Raw genomic sequence first — 22,046 nt, forward strand, 5'->3', positions numbered from 1 at the left:
AAATGAGACCTCAAAGCCCATCCCTACCATGGCACATTTCCTCTAACAAGGCTATACCCACTCCAACAAAGCCACACCTCCTACTACTACCATTCCCTATGAGCATATGGGGGCCAATTACATTCAAACCACCACAGTCACTATTCCATAGCTGTTAAAGAGACGCCATGACCAAAATGACTCTTATAAGAGAATTGGGGGCTTGCTCACAGCTTCAGAGGTTAGTCTATTATCATCATGGCAGGAAACATGGTAGCTTTCTGGCAGGCACTACAGCTATAGAATATTACTTTTTTTTATAGAATGTTACATTTTTTTATGCCCTGGAATATTTGTTTAAAATGTAAAGATGGTGGGGGGAGTAATTTAAGTTAAGGAAAGCTGGCAAGAAACAAGCCAAGCTAAGGCTGAGCATTTATAAGTAAGAATAAGTCTACATGAGTGATTTATTTGGAAGCTAGGTGTTGGGCCCGCAAAAGAGCAAAGAGTCAGAGTAATAAACACAACCAACAACATTCTGGCATTCCAGCGTGGGGCTAGAGTAAAAGGAAACAACTACAACTATGTAAATCTATGTCCCCACTGATTACTTTGCACTGCGTTCTCTCTCCCATGATCTACACTATACATCAGTAAATCTCATTTTCTTACTAAGCGGTTATTGACTTTTAAGAGTTTGACCCAATTAATAACTCAAGAAGGTTGAGAGGAAATAGATTTTCCACGAAAGATTTGTTTGACTCATCCCAGTGACAGACTAAAAACTGAGCCCAGCTGGGCATTGGTTCTTGGGTGCCCCCTTGAAAGTCCACATTTAACGTGGGCGATAAACAGGTGAGGGGCTGCAGCAGCTTCCCATCACTGGGGATACAGTGTTCTAAAGGCTTCTATCCGGGTGAAGCGGGGTTTCTCATTTCTGTTGTGGTTGCATACCAGGCTAGCTGGGCCATGGGACTCTGGGCGAGTCTCCTGTGTCCATCTTGAACTTTGTTTTAGGAATGTTGGGGTTACACATACACACACTGCACGTAGCTTTTTTAAAAATATGGGTTCTGGGGACTGAACTTGGGTAGTGTTTTTACCTGCTAAGCAACATCCCAGCTCTCTATTATTTTTTGATGCTGGGACTTTTCCTTCTGATCCTTATCATTTATCCACTCTATACCTTCCTCCTTTTCTTTAAAAACATACTTATGAACTTCACTTTCTAACTTTCCCCTACTTGCTCCCTTTCCACACTTTGAATAGTCGAGATTTTGTTTTGCTTTTCATTTCCCATTTCTTCTCCCTTTCCTGTTCACTCATTTTTCAAAACTTACTTGTTTATGGCTGGAAAGATGGTTAAGAACACTCGCTGCTCTTTCAGGAACGCTGTTTCAATTTTCAGTATCTATATGATGGTTCACAACTGTCTAAAATAAAATATTCTGGTTTGGGGCACCAGTGAGATAGCCTAACAGGTAGACACTTGCTTGACAGCCTAAGTACAATCCAACGAACACACATGGTGGAAGAGAGAACTGACTTCTTGTGACCTTCATTATACACCCATCGTGACAAGCATGCCTAAACACATACACACACTAATCCAATAAATACTCCTATTCCACTATTCCTGTTGTTAGAATTTGGGGTATGAAATATGGGTATGGAAAGTGGTACTTGGCTTCTACTTTATACTTATTGTTATTACTATTACTTTGACTATATTATATAAAATGCTCTGCCTCTGAGCTCCTTTCCCAGTTAGGGAAAGAAAACATCCAGCTCTGTAGCCAAGTTGCTCTTGCTTGAAGGTCAGTGGACACTTTAACTCAAGGACTATGGGAGAGAAAAGCTCAAGTTGATGATACACGTGGACATTGCTGGAGAGAAGGAGCTGCCAGTTATCCACTCCTACAGCAAAAGTAGAGAGAAGCAAGAACACTGTACACCACATTTAAAAGGGGCTATTGCATAGACTGCTCCCATACCCATACATTATTAACAAGAAAGACTAAAGGAGTAATTAGAGAGGAAGTACCCAGTGGACTTGGCTGTTTACAACACATCTGTCTCATCTGTAAGACTCCAGTCCTGGGAGATGCACAACAAAGAAAGCAGAACTCTCAAGCTGTGATGTAACTATGCCAACCTCTATAGATATCCATCAAGTCCATCAGAGAAGTAACAGGGAAACCACACTACAACTCCAACTGGAAATATATGTAATAGCAAAATAATGCAAGGGTAGCCTCAGCTAGTTAGGATTTCTATTGTTGTGATATAACAATATGACAAATAACTTTGGGTGGAAAGAGCTCATTTCAGCTTGCAAGTCTTAGGTCATACTCCATTACTGAGAATAATAAGAGCAAAAACCCAAGGCAGGAATCTGAAGCTGAGGTCATATAGCAGTGGGTTTCAACCTGCAGTCTTGACTCCCTTTGTGGGAGGGTCACATATCAGGTATCCTGCATGTCAGATATTTAAGCTATGATTCATAACAGTAGCAAAATTAAGGTTAGGAAGTAGTAATGAAATAATTTTATGGTTGGGGGTTACCAAAACATGAGGAACTGTGTGAACAGTTGCAGCATTAGGAGGGTGGAGAACCACTGCCATAGAGGAATTCTGTTTGCTAGCTTGTTCCTCATGGCTTGCTCAGGACCACAGACCAGGGGTGGCACAGGCCACAGTGAGCAGGTCCCTCCCACACCAAAAATCAATCAAGAAAATGCCTTACAAATTTACCCACAGGCTAGTCTGGTGGGGGGTATTTTCTCAGTTGAGGGTTCCCTCTTCCCAAATGATGCTAACTTGGGTCAAGGCGACATAAAACTAGCCTGTCCTAGTGTGCTCTTTAGAGAGGTTATCACAGAGAAGAGGAAGGCGTGTCCATCTCCAAAATGCATAAATCTCAACACAGAAATACAAGTAATATTAAAAACAAAGCAATATGACATTTCTAAAAGGTCATAATTCTTTAGCAACTGACTCCAAAGATACTGTAGAAAATGAGATGGTAGGTAAAGAATTCAAAAGAGTAATTTTTAAAAGAATTAAGAAATATAAAAAACTGAACAGTTTAACAATAATAATAAAGTTTATAAAATAAGAAATTTAATAAAGAGAGAAATTTTGAAAAAACAAATTTTGGTAATGAAAAACTTACTAAGTGAAATAAAAGCTGAGCAGAAAGCCTTACCAACTGACTGGATCAAGCAAAAACAAAAGTATTTCAAGGCTTGAAAACAAGGTGGATGAATGAAAACTCCCAGGAAATAATAAAGACTAAAAAGAATTATGAACAGAATATGAATAAAATCTGGGATGGGATTAAAATAACAAATTAATGTTAAGTATAGAAGGTAGCATGGAGATATAGATTAAAGGCAAAAAATAAAACCCAAACCAAAAAGAACCCTACTCAATGAAATAGGAAATTTCCCAAATCTGGGGAAAAATAGAATATTGATTTAAAAAAGAAAGCATTTGCACCTAAGCCAACATAACTAGGTAAAAATTTAAGAGTACAGAACAAGAAAGAATATGAAACCCACAAGGGAAGTGCCATTCTCCCTTATGTAGTCAGTTCCAACCAGAGGAAAAAGCAAAACAAACACAATCCTGGCAGATCAGATCCTTACAACCAGAATAGGCAGCTTCAGAATCAAGAGACAGAGGAAGTACTTTGAAGATAACCAGACTAAGGGACTTTATGGCTTCTAAGCCAACATGACAGAAGATGAAGAAATCCCCACACAGAAGATGAACAGCTTCAAGAGCACGGGTGAAAGATTGCACAGAAGAGTACTAAACAAGTATTAGAAAAAAATAAAACAATAGGACAATTACAAACAAAATGATTACTGTGGACCTTCCCACAATAACCTTGAATGTAGTCTTAATTCTTTAATTAAAACACACAGGCTGCACATGACAGCGGTGGTGCACACCTTTAATCTCAGCACGCCTTAAATCTCAGCAGAGGCGGGTGGATCTCTGTGAGTTCAAGGCCAGTCTAGTCTACAGAGGATTCCAGAAAAGCCAGGAGTACACAAAGAAAACTTGTATTGAAAAACCAAAACCAAAACAAAACAAAATGCAAAAAACAAAAACCCTTCACAAGCTGGCTGGCTTAAAAACAACACCTGTTTTCTACCTGTAAGAAACATTCCTTGGGGGCTGGAGACGAGGCTCAGAGGTTAAGACACTGGCTGCTCTTCAAAGGTCCTGAGTTCAGTTTCCAGCAACCACATGATGGCTCACAACTATCCATAATGAGATCTGGTGCCCTCTCCTGGCATGCAGGAATAGATGTAAGTAGAACACTGTTTACATAATAAATAAATTTAAAAAAATATTCCTTGGTCCTTGGTGCCACCAGGGCCATATTGATTTGGGTGGCCTGTGCTGCCACTGGGCCCATGATGATGTCCAGGCCAGAGCTGCTGCTGTGGCCCATGTCTGGGTCTATGTTCCTGCTGCAGCTAGGGTCTGTGATGATGTCCATGGCCTGAGTTGTCACAGAAGGTCATAGGAACCATGCTGGTGGGAAAGCTGACTCTGTCCCTTGCCTGAGGGGGTGGGAAGGGGGCAGTGCCAGTGGCCCAGATTGAGTAGCTCACGTACCACCTAGAGCCACATGCTGAGCCTTCGGTTGACCCATGTTAACATCTACCCCATCTATGACCTGCTGGAGCGTTTGAAGGGAATGGTCCTGCAGAATGATAACCGCAGGATCTCCATAACTCAGGGCAACAGCAGGATATCCAAGAGGAGTTTCAGTGAGGGTCCAGGGATGATGGTGTCACAGAGGCCTTGTCCCAGACCAAGGACTCGCTGCAATGAACATTCTGTGGATGGTGCTGATAGGACAAAAGGGTGTACTGTGTGACACACGGTAGCACCCAATGCCACTAGCATGAATGAAGCGGTGTTGGTAAGACGGAGGAGCAAGGTGGTTTTTTTGGTTGTTGTTGTTTTTATTGTTTTTTGGGGGGGGTATTTTGGGGGAATGCTGCAGGGGTAAGGGGTCGATATGGAGGGACCAGGAGGTGAGTGGGATTGGGGTACAGAAATTCCCAAAGAATCAATAAAGAATTGTTGGGAAAAAAAGGAATATTCCTTGTCTGCAAATAAAAAAAGGGAAAAAGGTAAAAAAAATAAAGTAAAAGAATTAAAAAATGATATTCTAAACAAATGAAACCTGGAAGCAAGCAGACGCAGCAATATTGATATCATATAGGGCAGACTTTGAGTCATAATTAGTCAGAAGAGATTTGGTAAAATAAAATACACACACACACACACACACACATACACACATATATAAAAGTCAGGCTGCGGTGGCACATGTCTTTAATCCCAGCACTTGGGAGGCAGAGGCAGGTGGCTCTCTGAGTTTGAGGCCAGTCTGGTCTACAGAGCAAGTTTTAGGACAGCCAGGGCTACAGAGAAACCTGTCTCAAAATAAACAAACAAGTAAATAAATAAATAAAAATGTATAAAAAGATATGACCATGAACAATATATACAAAAGCCAGTAAATAATGAATAAATAAAAATATATCAAAAGATGCAGGCATGAACAAATATATAGCAAAAGCCAGCGTATTCAATTTCATAAAAGCAAACACTTCTGACATAAAGACACAGATAGACTCTGACAGGGAAATAGTAGGTGACTTTAACACCCCCCAACTTTACACAACCGGTATGGTGGTGTACTCCTGTGACCCCAGCACTCAGAAGGTGGAGAATTCAGGAGCATGCCATCCTTGGCTATAAGAGACTCTGTCTCAAAAATATAAACAAAACAACCAATTCTGGCAAGGGTGCAAGTGAAATGCAGTCCTAATACACTATCAGGGGAAGTGACTTTATTGTCTGAGTACAGTGGTACCTGCCTTTAATACAGCACTCGGGAGGCAAAAGCAGGTAAGGCTGAGGGATTCAAAGTAAGACCCTGTCTCAAATATATACCCAGTAATAAGCAGTTCTTCATAAAATAAAAACAGAATTGTCACATGACTCAGCCATATCACAGGTATGCGTGTTTTTCACTGATAGAAATCTAGCTCAGCATACAACAGATATACCTCATGCTTATTGTGGCGTTTTTCACAACACTGGAGTCACAGACTGACCTCAGTGCCTACGAAGATGGAGACTGATACACAGGTAGAGTTCTATTCAACACAGATGAATACAATGACGCCACCTGCTGAGAACGCATGAAGCCAGAGATTATGTCAAGCGAAATTAGTAGACTTGGAAGTGCAAAATCACAGATGTTCTCTCTCACGTGTGAGACCAAATGGGGCATATTTGGAAGAGGCAACAAGAGGGAGTGGAAAGAACAAGCGTGGGTACCTCCAGACTGGATTCTTTCACCATTGTTGCCAGTATTGCTCTGCATCGAGGGCCAACCTATTAAAAGAAAAGATTATGGTAAACGTCTGTTATATTTTCTATAGCATAAGCACGATATGCTACTCAAGTGATGAAATGGCTGAAACAAACCTCATTTGAGGAAGGAGAGACCAACACTAGATTAGGACAGGCGAGTATGGAAGCAGGGTCATTCTAACAGCGCAGTTTTTTTAAAAGAGCCCATTCGGTGTTTGAAAACTACTGATGATTACCTGTTGATTGTTTCAATAAAGAGCCAGAGTGACTCTGTATCCCTGAGACTAGACGACCTGAAAGTAAGCAGACAGACAAAAGAGTATAAATCCCACAGAAACAGACAGGGCCAGAGTCAGAGCCAGAGCAGACGCGCTCGGAACAGCTGACAGCTTTTTTTATTGTTGTTTCAGAAAGGAGGTTCAAATAGATCAGGCTTCCCTTCTTAAAAAGGGATTTCAAGTTGGAGATATGCTCATGTTTTAGAACACATGCTTAGCTGTGTGAGGTCCTAGGATTGATCCTACACACAATAATTAAACAACAAATGATGAATGATCCACTTGTAGTTCATTTTTCGATTTTTTTTTTCTTGGTCATCCATAGTGGGTCCTGACCCATGGCCTCATATATACTGGTCAAGTGAACACTGAGTTACGGCTCTAGCCTCCCCCCTACTCACTGTTAATGAAGATCTCCAATACACTCTCTGACGTGCTGCTAGAGGTCAGCTCCAGACAATGTGCAAAGCTGGACAGCGCCTTGCTGCGGACAGTGGGTGCCTTGTCTAAGCAACGATCAAATATAATTTCTTGCACAAAGAATTTGTGCTTTAGAAACTTCTGATGCTCCAATGACACAGTGTCATCCGCCTCTCTTTCAGGTAGCTCTAAGAGAGCTAAAGCAACATCAAGAGTGAAAACCCGGTGTGGAATCTGCCAAGGTAGAATCAGAGGAATCCATCAGCAGTAGTAAGAACCAAAGCAAAGATCTCGTTGGCATTCAGACCTAGCTGTCACCTGGTGCTCAGAGCCAGGACCCAAGCTTTTATACAACCCATCTCCTACCTTAGAACTCCGTGAATATTTGTAAAGCCAGGCAACGAATGTAGCATATGACTCAGAGGGAAGTTTATTAAGCAACTGGACCAGGGACTGTGCTGCGTAGGTCCGATACTCTGCTTTATCTACCACCTGGAACACAAAAGGAAGCTGACTGACCATCATGCTGCAGCTGTAAATTAGCAAGTGGGATCAACTTCAAAGATTATTATCTTTAAAGACTGGATAAATGATGATCAAATTTTATGTTTTGTACCCCACTGAAAAATAAACTAAAAACCCCTGGAGAAAAACACAATTTCAGAGACTATGAACCTCTACAGTAGTTACGGTTCAAATGAAAAATCATTTGCTTAAACAGTACCATAAATTTATGAAATACCTGTAAAATTTTGAGAATGAAGCTAGTGAGACGGCTCAGTAATTAAGAGTGCTCTTGTAAAGGATCTGGGTTCGGTTCTCAGCACCCACATAGGGACTCCTAATTGTCTGTAACTACAGTTCCAGGAGACCCAGCACTCTCTTCTGGACTCCATGAGCACCAGGCAGAGATAGGTGCACATGTATACATGTAGGCAAAACATGTAAACACATAAAATACTTTTAAGAATTGAACACTATTAATAACTGATATTAGTTTGTCTTTTAGATAGTAAATATTTTACTTGTGTTTGAAAGTTCTTATCCTTTATAGAGAAATACACTGAAATACTATGAATAAAAGAATATGATGGAATTTGCCTCAGAAGAAAAAAAATAGTGTGCTTGTATGTCCAGGATATACAAACAAAAGAAAACTGATAAATTATGGGAATGTGCTGAGCCACACCATTCTCCCTGTTCCTGTACATGTCTATCATTTCCCAAAATAAAAATTTGATATTTTAAAAGAACATTTTGTTAGCTGGGTATGGTGGTGCTTGCCTTTCATCTCTGCACTCAAGAGGCTAAGAGCGAGAGGGTGGCAATTCAAGCCTACCTTCGGCAAGTAGAAAGACCCTGCCTGAGCACACCCACAAAAAACCAAGGAAAACCCATACTGTTTAAAAGAGAATCTATTAAAAAGCTACCTTTGGTGAGGCTCAAGAACAAATACACAGGCGCTTATCGTTGCATGTGTAATACTTACATACTGTAATTACTAGAGCACACAGTACCTTGGCACAGATATGCTGCAATAAAGTACCAAGGACTGGGAATACGCTTTCTTGTAGTTCATCCACAAGTGAGCTATTTCAAATAAAAACACAAACCAGTTACAATGTATCTATGATGACAACCTAACAGTCACTTCTTAAGTCTGTGCTCAAAAACCAATATTTGAATATTTTAGAACCTCAAATATTAAAGCCAACCTACCCTTTGGGCTCTGCAACATCGCTCACAGGTAAAGGCATTTGGCACACAAGTCTGGCAAGCAGTTTGATCCCCAGAACCCATTTAAACATTTATTGCAGAATATTAGTTTAAGGTATGTTACATTTGTTTATGCTATGGAACATTTGTTTAATGATATAAAGATGTGTTGCTTTTGTTTATGCTTTATTTGTTTAACTCTGTGAAGCTGTGATTCTTGGCTTTTATAAAACACCTGATGGAATAATAAAGAGCTGAACGGCCAATAGCAAGGCAGGGGAAAGGATAGACGGGGCCGGCAGGCAGAGAGTAGAACTAGAAGGAGAAATCTGGAAGGGAAGGAAAGAGAAAATAAAGAGAGAGAGAACGCTACAGGAGCCAGCCACCCAGCCAGCTCCGGGGTAAGAGTGAAAGTAAGCTATACAGAAGTAAGAAAAGGAGAAACCCAGAGGCAAAAGGTAGACACGATAATTTAAGTTAAGAAAAGCTGGCAAGAAACAAGCCAAGCTAAGGCTGGGCCTTCATAAGTAACAATAAGTCACCATGTGTAATGTATTTGGGAGCTCGGTGGCGGGCCTCCTCAAAAAGCTAAAGGAGTAAAAAAAGTAAAACAACTATCAATGTGTCAACGTGAGGTTAGATTTAAAAAAAAAAAATCCAACAACAAACATTTAAAGGTTTTAAGGTAGACTCCACAAAGTTGATTTCTGACTCCCACATGTGCCTGTGGCATGGGCAGGAGTGCGTGTCAGCACACACACACACAGACACACACACACAAAAAACCGTAAAAACAAACTATTTCTTTTTGACTTTTTCAGTAAAATATACATTGCAACAGATTAGAAAAACATGCTTCTTATGCAGTTCCCTAAAGAGTTATCGCTGAGAAGTTCAGTCATTTAGAGGACAAAATTCAATCTTCATGGGCTCTTCTACTTATAGTAATTTTCACAGTAAGATGTAAAATACGTCACGTAGGATAAATACATCACTAGGACTCAGTGTTGGCTTGTGTCAGTTCAGTGAGGGCTACTATCAATGCATTCTCCTGACTTACTCTTGGTTTGTACTATTACATAAACATTCTCTGGCAATATGATAAACTCTACTTATTTACTTTTGTTTTTTTCTGAGACAAGGGTTCTCTCTATGTAACCCTGGTTATCCTGGAACTCACTTTGTAGACTAGGATGGCCTTGAACTCAGAGATCCGACTTCCTTTGCCTCCCTGGTATGGGGATTAAAGGCATATGCCATAAATTCTTATGGAAAAAACGTTGTTTCTATGTAACATATCCTAGATATTTGATGTGTTAAAAATTCTTTTCCATAAAGCTAGTCAGTGAGTTGGCTCAGTGGGAAAAGGCACCTGCCAATAAAGATTAATGCGCTGAATTCAATCACTAGGACCCACATGGGGGAAGGAGAGAACAGATACTTCCAAGCTGTCCTCTGGTGTCCTTATGTGTGCTAAGGTACACACACGCACGCGCGCGCACACACACACACACACACACACACACACACACAAGGAACAAGAAGAAAAGACTATCCTAGCCAGACAGAGGTGGTTCCCACCTGCAAACCAGCACTCAAGAGGCTGTGGCAGGAGGATTCTCACCAGGCCCAGGCCAGGCTGGTCTACAGAGTGAGTTTTAGTCTAGCTGAGATAACAGTGAGAGCCTGAGTCAAATCATCAAACCAAACAAACCAACCCTATCAAGAGACAAGGTAATACCACCCAGTGCCAACATCTCCCACCAAACCACAGGAAGCAAGCCCGCAGCATGAGCATGCTGACCTGCACACATTCACTTTACACTGCATGCCAATACTCAGGGATGGAGGAGTCACAAATGGAAGACACAGCAAAGGGACCTTTCCCAATAAAGCCAGGAGAGGGCTTTTAAGAGGAGCTAAGCAATTCATGACAAAAAAAAAAAAAAAAAAAAAACAAAAACAAAAACCAAAAAAACCACAAAACCCATTCAAAGCAATTTACTTACTTTCATCTTTCAGCAAGTACTTTCTGTTGTAGAGGATGGAATAGAAAAGTGAGAACAGAGAAAAATGTGCAAGAAACAGAAGTGCAAGTAGAGAGAAACAGTGGAAGAGGAGGCAGACTTTCTGTTTTGGAGAGGAAAATACCTAAGCAGACAATGACAGAAAAGGGGCAGCCATCCTCCCAGCTGACTGCACAATGGATGGAGTCTGGCCCAGGAATGATAGATTGACTCTGTCCTTAACAATGCCCTAATACAGAAGTTGTCAGATGGGAACAGGCACAGCAAACAGACTGGCTACAATGTGCTTAATTTTGACTATCTGAACCACCACTGGGTCTGACACCCTATGCCACAAGCGTCAGACAGATACTTTGGCTAGTGCAGGGCCCAGACTATCAAGGAAGAGTGACAAAAACCAGAAATTCAAGATGCATGCACATTACCTGATAAATTGGACCGCCTGGTTTCTAGAGTTAATGGCTTGTGAAGTTATTGCAAGGGGGCCACAACGGGACCTTTCTCCTACTGCTAACATCAATATTACGTTTAGGATTTGACGGAAAATAGAACCAATAACCTAGAAGAGAAAATAAGAATTGATTTAAAGTATGACAAAGAATCCAGTGGCATTAAAGCTTTTGCTTTTGAAAACTAAGGATGTTATACAAAAACCATTTGCTTCATCTTGGAAACTTAGTAATAATTTATGGAGCTACCAAATATTTTTGATAGCTACTGGGTAATGAAAGTTAGAGAGCAAGCAGAAATAGTGACATTTTATTACAGAAACAGTATCAAGTCCTGAAATAATACAGTAAGTCAAAATGGTATCCCAGGCAGCTGCCCCTTACCACAGAGCATACTGTTAAGACACTTCCCCAGTGATGTCTAAAAATGTGGCCATTAACAATCCTGTAGCAGTTTTCCTGCAGAGGCATAACTACAACACAACCAATTTATCAGCCCACATTAAAGGTGGGCAGGCATGCAGCTTGCCTATAATGTTAGCATTCAAGTGGACACAAGGGAGCCCCAGGACAAGCTGCTAGCTCAATTAACCACAATACAGATGAATAAGAATGAGATGAACAAAAACTAAAAAGTAAAACATTTATAATACACTATAATAAAAAGATATGTGTTCTCACCCTGAAAATATGACCAGTGGTCACTTCTTTTAGCAATACACAATTTCAGCTAGCCAAAGACAAATGGATTATCAAACATCTCTGCATTATGTGGTCTGTCTACTTTCAATTCAACTAGGAAATCAGAATACACTTCTCCCCTACCTTATTTCCTTCTCCATGGGTTGGGGAGCACAGCAAATACAATCCATAATAGGCCAGCTCTGATATGTATTTTACTCCAGTAAGGTTCCTAAAGAAAAGGGAAAAGCCTGAGCTAATGGATTTGATTATAATAGGAATATTCAACTGCCCATTAAGCCTTCTCCATTCGTTTATTTTATTTTTGGATGCAGTATCCCTGTGTTGCCCAGGCTGCCCCTGAACTCCTTAACTCCAAGTACTGAAGGGCCTCAGCCTTCTAAGCAGCTAGCATACTTGTATGCAACATCAGCATTTTCATAAGCCAAATTTAAATGAATAAATCCTGCTTATATACTAGTTAGAGTAAAATAGCACTTTAGTTCTGAAAAAAAATCTCTACATTGTCATGTTTCAAGATTAAGGACTCACCTGGCTTGTGAAAGAAGAAATTTATGAGGAATTGGCTCAAAACTAGTTAATGCAACAAACACCTGGAAGACAAGTACCCAAGAAAGGTGTGAGTTTCTTCTACTCAGTAAATACAAGCTATTACTACATTTTTTTGTAGTTAGCCACAAATCTTGGGGATTTTCACTTACCTCTATACAAGTTTGTATACACTGTGGCTTTTCTTTAAGGGAAAACTTGGAAAGAAGCCTTAAAAAATTCTTTAGAAGATTAAATATGGCATTCCGTATTTGACAAAGGTCCTGGGCAGAAAAATAAATTTCCTCTTCCTCCTCCTCTTCCTCGCCTGAAAAGTCATCCTCCTGGACCATGGAAAATATACAAGTGACTGTGATGTTGTCTCACGTGCCTGTCCCATGGTTTCCATTAGCCCAAATGAAGTCAGTACCAGTCATAGCTGGGCTCACCAGATGATCTGACTTTGACCTGGTCCTTGTGTTGGTCTAGGTATCAAAGGCCACAGTGATTGCACTAGACTGCATACTATAGTTCCTTTAACTTTGTGTGTGTGCGCACATGTGCTGACAGTCCTGTAGTGTGTGTGTGTGTGTGCGTGCATGTGCCGACAGTCCTGTAGTGTGTGTGTGTGTGTGTGTATGTGCGTGCATGTGCCGACAGTCCTGTAGTGTGTGTGTGTGTGTGTGTGTGCCGACAGTCCTGTAGTGTGTGTGTGTGTGTATGTGCGTGCATGTGCCGACAGTCCTGTAGTGTGTGTGTGTGTGTGTGTGTGTATGTGCGTGCATGTGCCGACAGTCCTGTAGTGTGTGTGTGTGTGTGTGTGTGTATGTGCGTGCATGTGCCGACAGTCCTGTAGTGTGTGTGTGTGTGTATGTGCGTGCATGTGCCGACAGTCCTGTAGTGTGTGTGTGTGTGTGTGTGTGTATGTGCGTGCATGTGCCGACAGTCCTGTAGTGTGTGTGTGTGTGTGTGTGTATGTGCGTGCATGTGCCGACAGTCCTGTAGTGTGTGTGTGTGTGTGTGTGTGTATGTGTGTGAATGTGCCGACAGTCCTGTAGTGTGTGTGTGTGTGTGTGTGTGTATGTGCGTGCATGTGCCGACAGTCCTGTAGTGTGTGTGTGTGTGTGTGTGTGTGTGTATGTGCGTGCATGTGCCGACAGTCCTGTAGTGTGTGTGTGTGTGTGTATGTGCGTGCATGTGCCGACAGTCCTGTAGTGTGTGTGTGTGTGTGTGTGTGTGTATGTGCGTGCATGTGCCGACAGTCCTGTAGTGTGTGTGTGTGTGTGTGTGTGTGCGTGCATGTGCCGACAGTCCTGTAGTGTGTGTGTGTGTGTGTATGTGTGTATGTGCCGACAGTCCTGTAGTGTGTGTGTGTGTGTGTGTGTGTATGTGCGTGCATGTGCCGACAGTCCTGTAGTGTGTGTGTGTGTGTGTATGTGCGTGCATGTGCCGACAGTCCTGTAGTGTGTGTGTGTGTGTGTGTATGTGCGTGCATGTGCCGACAGTCCTGTAGTGTGTGTGTGTGTGTGTGTGTGTATGTGCGTGCATGTGCCGACAGTCCTGTAGTGTGTGTGTGTGTGTGTGTGTGTATGTGCGTGCATGTGCCGACAGTCCTGTAGTGTGTGTGTGTGTGTGTGTGTGTATGTGCGTGCATGTGCCGACAGTCCTGTAGTGTGTGTGTGTGTGTGTGTGTATGTGCGTGCATGTGCCGACAGTCCTGTAGTGTGTGTGTGTGTATGTGCGTGCATGTGCCGACAGTCCTGTAGTGTGTGTGTGTGTGTGTGTGTGTGTGTGTGTGTATGTGCGTGCATGTGCCGACAGTCCTGTAGTGTGTGTGTGTGTATGTGCGTGCATGTGCTGACAGTCCTGTAGAGTGTGTGTGTGTGTGTGTGTGTATGTCTGTACATGTGCCGATAGTCCTGTAGCCCTGGCAATCTTGAAACTCACTATGTAGACAAAGCTAGTCTGTGTATCACCGTGCACAGCTTGGAAATGTCACTTTATCCCACCTGCTTACCTGATTATCTTCTTTCCTAGGCAGTTTTCCTCTTTTTCTGCCCCTCCTATGAATATCCTTAGAACTCCGGAAGTGTTCCTTTTTTCTTTTTTGACTCAAGTTAGATTCTTGAGGCCAGCTCTTCTTTAGAATCTGAATACACTTGTCAAACATCACAGGGTGGAATACTTGATTGACTACACTGCCTAGTCATCAGGAACATAGAATGTGCATGTTAGGTTTTGTTTTTTGTTTTGTTTTAAAGATAGGGCCTCGCTAACTTGAAATTCATAAACCTCCTGTTTCATCCTTTGGAGTGCTGAGATTACAGGCATGCAACTCACTCCAACAGTGTAAGCTAGTTAGGTTTAATTGTCTTAATGTATATTAGGCGAGGGAGATGGCTTAATGTAAAAACACATGCTCTGTAAGGATCCCCAGAATTTACATAAAAGTTGGGCAGGCATGATAGCCTGCCTGTAATTCCCCACACATGAAGACAGGGATCCCTAGGACAAGTTGCTAGCCAGCTGAACTGACCAAAATTGATAAGGAACCGTGAGCTCTGGGATCAGAGATAGCCTGTCTTAATAGAGTGGGGATCTATGAGGAAAGTCATATGACACTAACTTCAGGCTTCATACACATGTGTACACATTTATCATAAGCATCCAAACACACACACACATGCACACACACATACACACAATATGCATTAACAACAGATGCAAAGTTTAAGAAGCAAGAGATGGCCTTTCCATCTGACCCTGAGGAACTGGTGAGGCATCAGAAAAATGTGTCATTTTCAACTTCAGTCCTAGAACAGGGTAAAAAGTATATAATAACTGCTCTGCTGTATGGGTTAGGAACTAAGTGAAAAGTCTGTACATGTTCAATACAGAGCCAATCATCACAGGCTTAAGAATATACACAGTATCATCAACATAACATTTTCAAGTATTTTTTCCATTCAATTGGTTGCATATAAACGTGGAACCTATAAACACTGAGGGCCAGATGTATACATACCTGGTATTTCTAGTAGCAAAAAATAGAGGCCAGCAGCATGAAGGCCATATTCTCGATATCGTACATTGGCATCTTTTTTATGTGCTTCCTGGACGAAGTGACAGAATAACGCCACCAGTGTATTAGTGGAAATTTTATTCTCAATGAAGAAGGTCCAGATGCTCTGGGAGGAAAGTGCAAATCACAAAAGTCAGTAATTAGATGAACTGGAAAAAGCCTACTGTTATTTACAAGGACCTAGCCTCTCAACAGAGACATGAGGAGTGCAGCTGCACTTCAGTGCCTGCTTAGCATGCTCAAGTCTTGGGCTGGATCCTTAGCAACATGCACGTGCATGCGCGTACGTGCGCGCGCGCGCACACACACACACACACACACACACACAGTCTAACTACTAAGTATAAGTGTCTGCCTTTTCCAAAGAGAGAGAAACAAAAAACTAAGGTGTTCTGGTCTGATTTTGAAACAGCACCACGAGTCTGTGTATTAAGTATTTGTTCCCAGCTGCTGGTGCCATACTGTAAGGCTGTGGAAGCTTTAGGGTAGGGATTGGCAGGCAGAAGTAGGTCCCTGTAGCAGGCTTTTGAAGATTACAGCCCAGGCACAGTTTGCGACCATCTCTGCTTCAGAGTCCATAATGATGAAAGACATACTGTAGGCTTGTTTTCTGTTGCTGTGTAAACATAGTAACCAAAATCAACTGTGGGGAGGGGAGTTTATTTTGTTTATACTTCCAGGTCATAATCCATCACTGAGGGAAATTAGGGCTGGAACAAGAGTAGAAACTGAGGCAGAAGTCTTGGAGGAATGTTGCTTACTGGCTAGCTCTCTGCCCTCTGCTCAGCTAGCTTCTTATACAGCTACCCTACATAGTTATGGTATCAGCCACAGGGACTGAGCCCTCCTATATAAACTAAAATCATGAAAATACTCCACAGACAAGCCCACAGCATTGGTTCCTTCCCAAGTCCATTGCATGTATGCACAACCACATAGGCCTTAAGCATCTTTTAAAAAAACAAAGGCTAACAAAATAACAAAATTCAGGAAATCAGACTGCATTTCTGCCTTCCTTCAAAAGACTGGGCAAAAAGCAGGGCATGTAGCACATGCCTTTAACCTCAGCATTCTCAAGGCAGAGGCAGGTGAACCTCTAAGTATGAGGCCAGCCTGGTCTACATAGTGAGTTCCAGGATAGCCAGACTAAATGGTGAGATCCTGCCTCAAAATTAAACAACCAGAGTCAGTAACAAAAAAGATAGGGTAAGGGATAGGCAAAGCTGCAGAGAAGCCATGCTACACAGCACAAACTACTTTACAGACAAACTGGACATGGAGGCATGTCTAGAATCTCAGTACTTGGGAGGCTGAAGCAGAAGATGGAATTTGAGGCCAGCCTGGAGGGCACAGCAAGTCCCTGCCAGAGCAGAAGAAAAAGGGGGAGGAAAAATCTTTTGTTTGTTCCTTCCTGGACAGTTATATTCTACTCCAAATGCACTGGGCACCTCCACGGACTGCACTATCTAGTCACCAGAACTCTGCTAGTGGCATCACCTGTGCAGAGGCGATCCCATGGCTGCTATTTAGTCTGCGGCCTTCACACCCATTACTGACCACTCCCCTGTGGCCTTACTCAAGAGCTCCCCATTCCTACTATGTCCTCCTCTTGCCCTACCTAGTATGAGCTTTTTCACGTCTACTCACACCCTGATCCGGAACATTTTGCTCTTACCTTCTGGCTCTGTGATCTGCACTCCTAACTACCAGTCATGCCTTTCCAGGATCTTCAAACATAATCTCACCGTGGTTAAAGTCCTCTTCGTAGTAGTGGCGTTCTGGGGTTCACAAGCAGTACTGGGAACTGAGCCTAAGGCCTCATGCACACTGGGTGAGCAGCCCTTCTTTCTTATCTCATATATAACTTGGAAGTTTATTCTATCTAAAAATTTTTTTCCTGTTTTGAGCTTTCCTTACCAATTTCCACAGCTAAACTACAGACCATACCATTTCCACAGCTAAACTACAGACCACACCATTAGCACTCAGTATATACTACCCCAGCAGTTTCTCAGGGAATCTCATGGTGCAGTTTTTCACACTGAGTCTGCCTATGGGGAAGAACATTTGTTCTAAACAGATCTACTCATGCCGTAAGTAAATAAATGCATGCTACTTAAAATAGAACCTCATACATAATCATGCCTTATTAAGTTTACCACATTCTGCAGGTGAAGCCCATTTATGCTGGCTAGTTTTATATTATCTTGACATAAGCTAGAGTTACTTGGGAAGAGGGAACTTGAACTGAATACCTGTCCCCACTAGACTGGCCTGCAGGCAAGCTTATCCAGCATTTTCTTGACTGATGATTGATGTTGGGGGGGGCAGTTTGCTGTGGGCCGTGCCATCCCTCGACTGCTAGTCCTGGTGCTGTAAGGTAGGCTGAGCAAACCATGGAGCAAGTCAGTAAGCAGCACTCCTCTGTGGCTTCTGCTCCAGGATCCAGCCCTGTTTCCTCAGTGATAGACTGTTATTCCAAAGTGTAAGATGAAATAAACCCTTCCCCCACAAATTGCTTTGGGCATGGCGCTTTATCAAACCAAAAGAGATCTAATTAGGATACCATTAAAAATTTCCTGTAATCTGTTCTCAGTTTAACTTACTGTCCTATGTCCACATGATTAGAAATTCCGAATGCCATCCATAGCACACGGTCATAATTCTAAACATTCCTTACATATTCCTACTATATCTCCACCCTAACCCTCTCTTCTAAAGTACTCAATGGAATGCTTAGCATTACTCTAAAGGGATGTTTAATTAGATGATTTATTCTTGAGCAGTCCTATCTGGCCTGGAACTGCAACTCACAGAGATCCACCTGCCTCTGCCTCCTAAACTGATATCAGAGTGGTGCATTATCACATACAGCCTATATTAAGGCTTTTAATTCTGTTTCTTAGCCCTTTGGGTTTCTCTTTTTCTCCCTTAAAACACTTTGTTAAATTACATTTATGTGGTTTGTGTGTGTTTGTGTGTATGTGAACACTTATGACCAGATCACACAGCACAGGTATGAGGGTCAGAGGGCAATTACAGGAGGAAGTTCTTTCATTCAATCACATGGGTCCTGAGAATCAAACTCAGGTTGTTAGGAATGATAGCAAGCACCTGTCTTTACCTGCTGAACACTGAGCATCCAGCTCTCTTACTGGCCCTTCTGGTGTTTGAGACATGATCTTCTCTATAACCTTAAATTTACAGCAACAATCAATCCCCTGTCTCATCCTCCCAAGTACAGGGATTACAGGTGTGTGCCACTATGACAGCTTATTTATTTTTATTTTTATTTATTTTTTTAAGACAGGGTCTCACTATATAGCTCAGGATTTCCTGGAACTCCCTATATAGACCAGGATAGCCTCAAACTCACAGAGATCTGCCTGCCTCTGTTTCCTGAGTGCTAGGACTAAAGGTATGTACCAACATACTTGGCTGACCTTTTAAAAAAAAGTTAATGATCTCAACATCAACAAGCACACGGAGGCTGGAGAGATGCCTTAGTAGGCATAGCACTTGGCTCACAAAAGCATGAGATGCCCGAGCTGGGACTCTCAGATAGCAGCGACAGGCAGATTCTTGAAGATGACTGGCCAGCTAGCCTAGACTACTCAGCAAACTTCCAAGTTAGTGAGAGACTACTAACTAACTCAAAGGAAAATGTGGAAGGCATCTAAGAAGCAGGACGAAGCTGCACTCTGAGGCAGAACAATGTTCAGGCTGCGTGTAAACCACCAACTACTTACTGCTTCAATACAAGCTTCCTTGAACTGTTGTTTCACTCTCGTGGCCTATTCACTTGGTTTCACCTATAAACTGCTATTGTGAAAAGGTGGTCATGTCTTGAAAACAAAAATCACAACTAGAGCCTCAAACCTTTTGGAGCAAAGCTACTAGGACAGTCTGATGAACAAAGTACAATTTTCACAATATTCTGACCCAAGAAAACTATTTTTAATTTAAACTATAATGACTCTCATCCACTGCAACACATAAAAGTGGGTCGCTTGATTGACTTCTTATCTTTTTACCTCTAGAGATCCGTTTTCTTCAGCAGCAAAGGGGAAAAGACTCCCATAGAGCGATGTGAATGCGTCTATTCCATTCTCTAGGATCTCTGCTACTATGTTGGGATCCAAAGGCTCAGTCTCCGTGAAGTCCAGTTCCCACACTGAGTTCACCCATTCTTAGGAGAAAATGGAGTAAAATTAGTAAATGCTCTCAAACAAGTAAAAAACAATCACCTTTAGATGTCATGTATATTCTAAAAAAGTCACTATTCACATATATGACCACAGTCATACAAGTGTCATATGTAATAAAAGGAAAGCCATTATTATTAAGGAAACCTTTTGTAAATTAAGCATGGTGGTCAGGAGTAATCCAGGCACTGAGGCAAGGGATTACCACAAATTCAAAACCTACCCAGAGCCACATGGTGAGTTCTAGAAGACACAGAAATGCTCAGGAAGTCCCTGTCTCAAAAATCCAAAGGACCAGGTGTGATGACAAACATCTTTAATCCCAGCACTCAGAATACAGAGGCAGGAGGATCTCTGTGAGTTAGAGGCCAGCCTGGTCTACAAAGCAAGTTCTAGGACAGCCAGGGCTACACAGAGAAAGCCTGTCTCAAAAAAGTAAAATGGTTTACAACCATCTCTATCTGCAGTCCCAGAGGATATGACACCCTCTTCTGTAGGCACCAGGCATGCATATGGTACATAGACATATATGCAAGCAAAATATTCATTTACATAAGATAAAAGTAAATCTAGAAGAAAACATGTTTTAGATGTAACAGCTTCAGGAAATTGTTCTTGAACAAACTTAAGTGATCAAGTTTTCTTGTGAGCGCCACTGAGAAGACACAAGCATCACAGAGCACATCAGCCTCTTCTCTGTGAAAATCTCATAAGCACGGTAATAAACCCAAATAAAACATACACCATTTCACTGTGCTCTTGGACAATAAAGTCTTGTGTCGAAGTAGAGAAACCACTTCCCAAAATGTCTAGAAGATACACGCTGGGCTTCTACAAAAATACTCAGTGACTCCCAGGCACGAAATGAGAAGAATGTGTGTCTAAGAGACAGCAACGCAGCCTTCCCAGGACATTCCTCAACACACTTTTCTACCTAAATTCAACTCATTTTTCTAAGCAGCTATTCCTCCGCCCCATCTAAAATTTGGTCCAGTTAAGTATGTGACTATTTCTATCTCAAATTATTAGTCAGGAATATCTTTAAATTAATATTCTTTATAAGTTCATCACTTGGGAGGACACTTAGAAGGAACTTGGACAGAGCATGAATATAAAGACAGAACTAGAGATGAGGTATCACACTACGCTCAGCAATTTGGAAGTCTCCTCAGAGTACAATCTGTCCATCATCTTCTATACACTGGAAGTTTCAGTAGCCCAAGTCCTCTGCACAGCACTCCTTCCAAAGGCACACAAACTGTCTGAAAGAAGACACAATGGGGCTGGAAAAGCAGTTCAGTCAGTGGTAAAGGGACAGCCACAAACAAGACTGGGTCCAATGCCCAGAAAACTGAAGACTGGCCAGAGCTCTCTGAACGTGCAGCAATGTTTCAGTGCTCATCATAGGAGGTAGCTCAATACTGTCACTAGCATCAACTCAAATCTGCAAGGCAATGACTGGCCCTCGTTTCAGAATCTTAGGAGTATCAGTATGACTTAAGTCATATCACTTCTAGTATTCTTGAGTCTCTACTTCATCTCTAAGATGTAATAACACCTACCAATTACACAAAAAGTGTTTTGTTGGTAATGGTAGCAGTTTTTAGGGGTTTTTGTTGTTGTTGTTGTGTTTTGAAACAGGGTTTCTCTGTGAAATCCTGGCTGTTCTAGAATTTATTCTGTAGACCAGATAGGCCTCAATTTCAGAGATTGACTGTTGTAATAGGAGCGGCGGGGCTGCATCCCCGGCACCCTGGCCGCCTGGCTGGCTTATGCCCAGAAATAATTACACGGAAACTGTATTCTTTTAAACACTGCTTGGCCCATTAGTTCCAGCCTCTTATTGGCTAGCTCTTACATATTAATCTAACCCATTTCTAATAATCTGTGTAGCCCACGAGGTGGCTTACCAGGGAAGATCTTAACCTGCATCTTTCTGGAGTGGGAGAATCATGGCGACTCACTGACTCAGCTTCTTTCTCCCAGCATTCTGTTCTGTTTACTCTGCCTACCTAATTTTATGTCCTATTAAAGGTCCAAGGCAGTTTCTTTATTTAACCAATGAAACAACAGATAGAAAGATGACCCTCCTCCATCAATTGACCTGCCCCTGACTCCTATGTTCTAAGCCTAACAGAAGTGTTCTACTGGAAGCATTTAAAATATTAAACAGGTGAAGTACCCCCTCAAAAGGTGGGTAGTGGTGAATATGAGCAATATACATGATATACATGTAGGAAAAGGTC

The 22,046-nt window shown here is 41.9% G+C and overlaps 1 protein-coding gene across 3 annotated transcripts in view; it reads right to left on the reverse strand.

Annotated features, from left to right (window-relative positions):
- Nucleotides 1-22,046, reverse strand: part of Ncapd3 (non-SMC condensin II complex subunit D3) — an 82,233-nt gene that overhangs the window by 53,185 nt on the left and 7,002 nt on the right. Inside the window, exons 2-13 of one of the 3 annotated variants that reach the window (XM_075966475.1) lie at nt 19,630-19,784; nt 15,539-15,701; nt 14,531-14,715; nt 12,687-12,857; nt 12,517-12,578; nt 12,109-12,196; nt 11,260-11,393; nt 8,609-8,681; nt 7,458-7,583; nt 7,073-7,325; nt 6,630-6,686; nt 6,358-6,414 (exon numbers count right to left, since the gene is read on the reverse strand). In XM_075966475.1, the coding sequence (XP_075822590.1) occupies nt 6,358-6,414; nt 6,630-6,686; nt 7,073-7,325; nt 7,458-7,583; nt 8,609-8,681; nt 11,260-11,393; nt 12,109-12,196; nt 12,517-12,578; nt 12,687-12,857; nt 14,531-14,715; nt 15,539-15,701; nt 19,630-19,784 (1,524 nt within the window). Of the gene's footprint in view, nt 1-6,131; nt 6,151-6,357; nt 6,415-6,629; nt 6,687-7,072; nt 7,326-7,457; nt 7,584-8,608; nt 8,682-11,259; nt 11,394-12,108; nt 12,197-12,516; nt 12,579-12,686; nt 12,858-14,530; nt 14,716-15,538; nt 15,702-19,629; nt 19,785-22,046 lie in introns of those variants that run through there. The other 2 variants (XM_075966477.1, XM_075966478.1) reach the window with 2 other exon arrangements.

Source organism: Microtus pennsylvanicus, chromosome 3 (assembly GCF_037038515.1).
Source record: "Microtus pennsylvanicus isolate mMicPen1 chromosome 3, mMicPen1.hap1, whole genome shotgun sequence".
NCBI lineage: Eukaryota > Metazoa > Chordata > Mammalia > Rodentia > Cricetidae > Microtus > Microtus pennsylvanicus.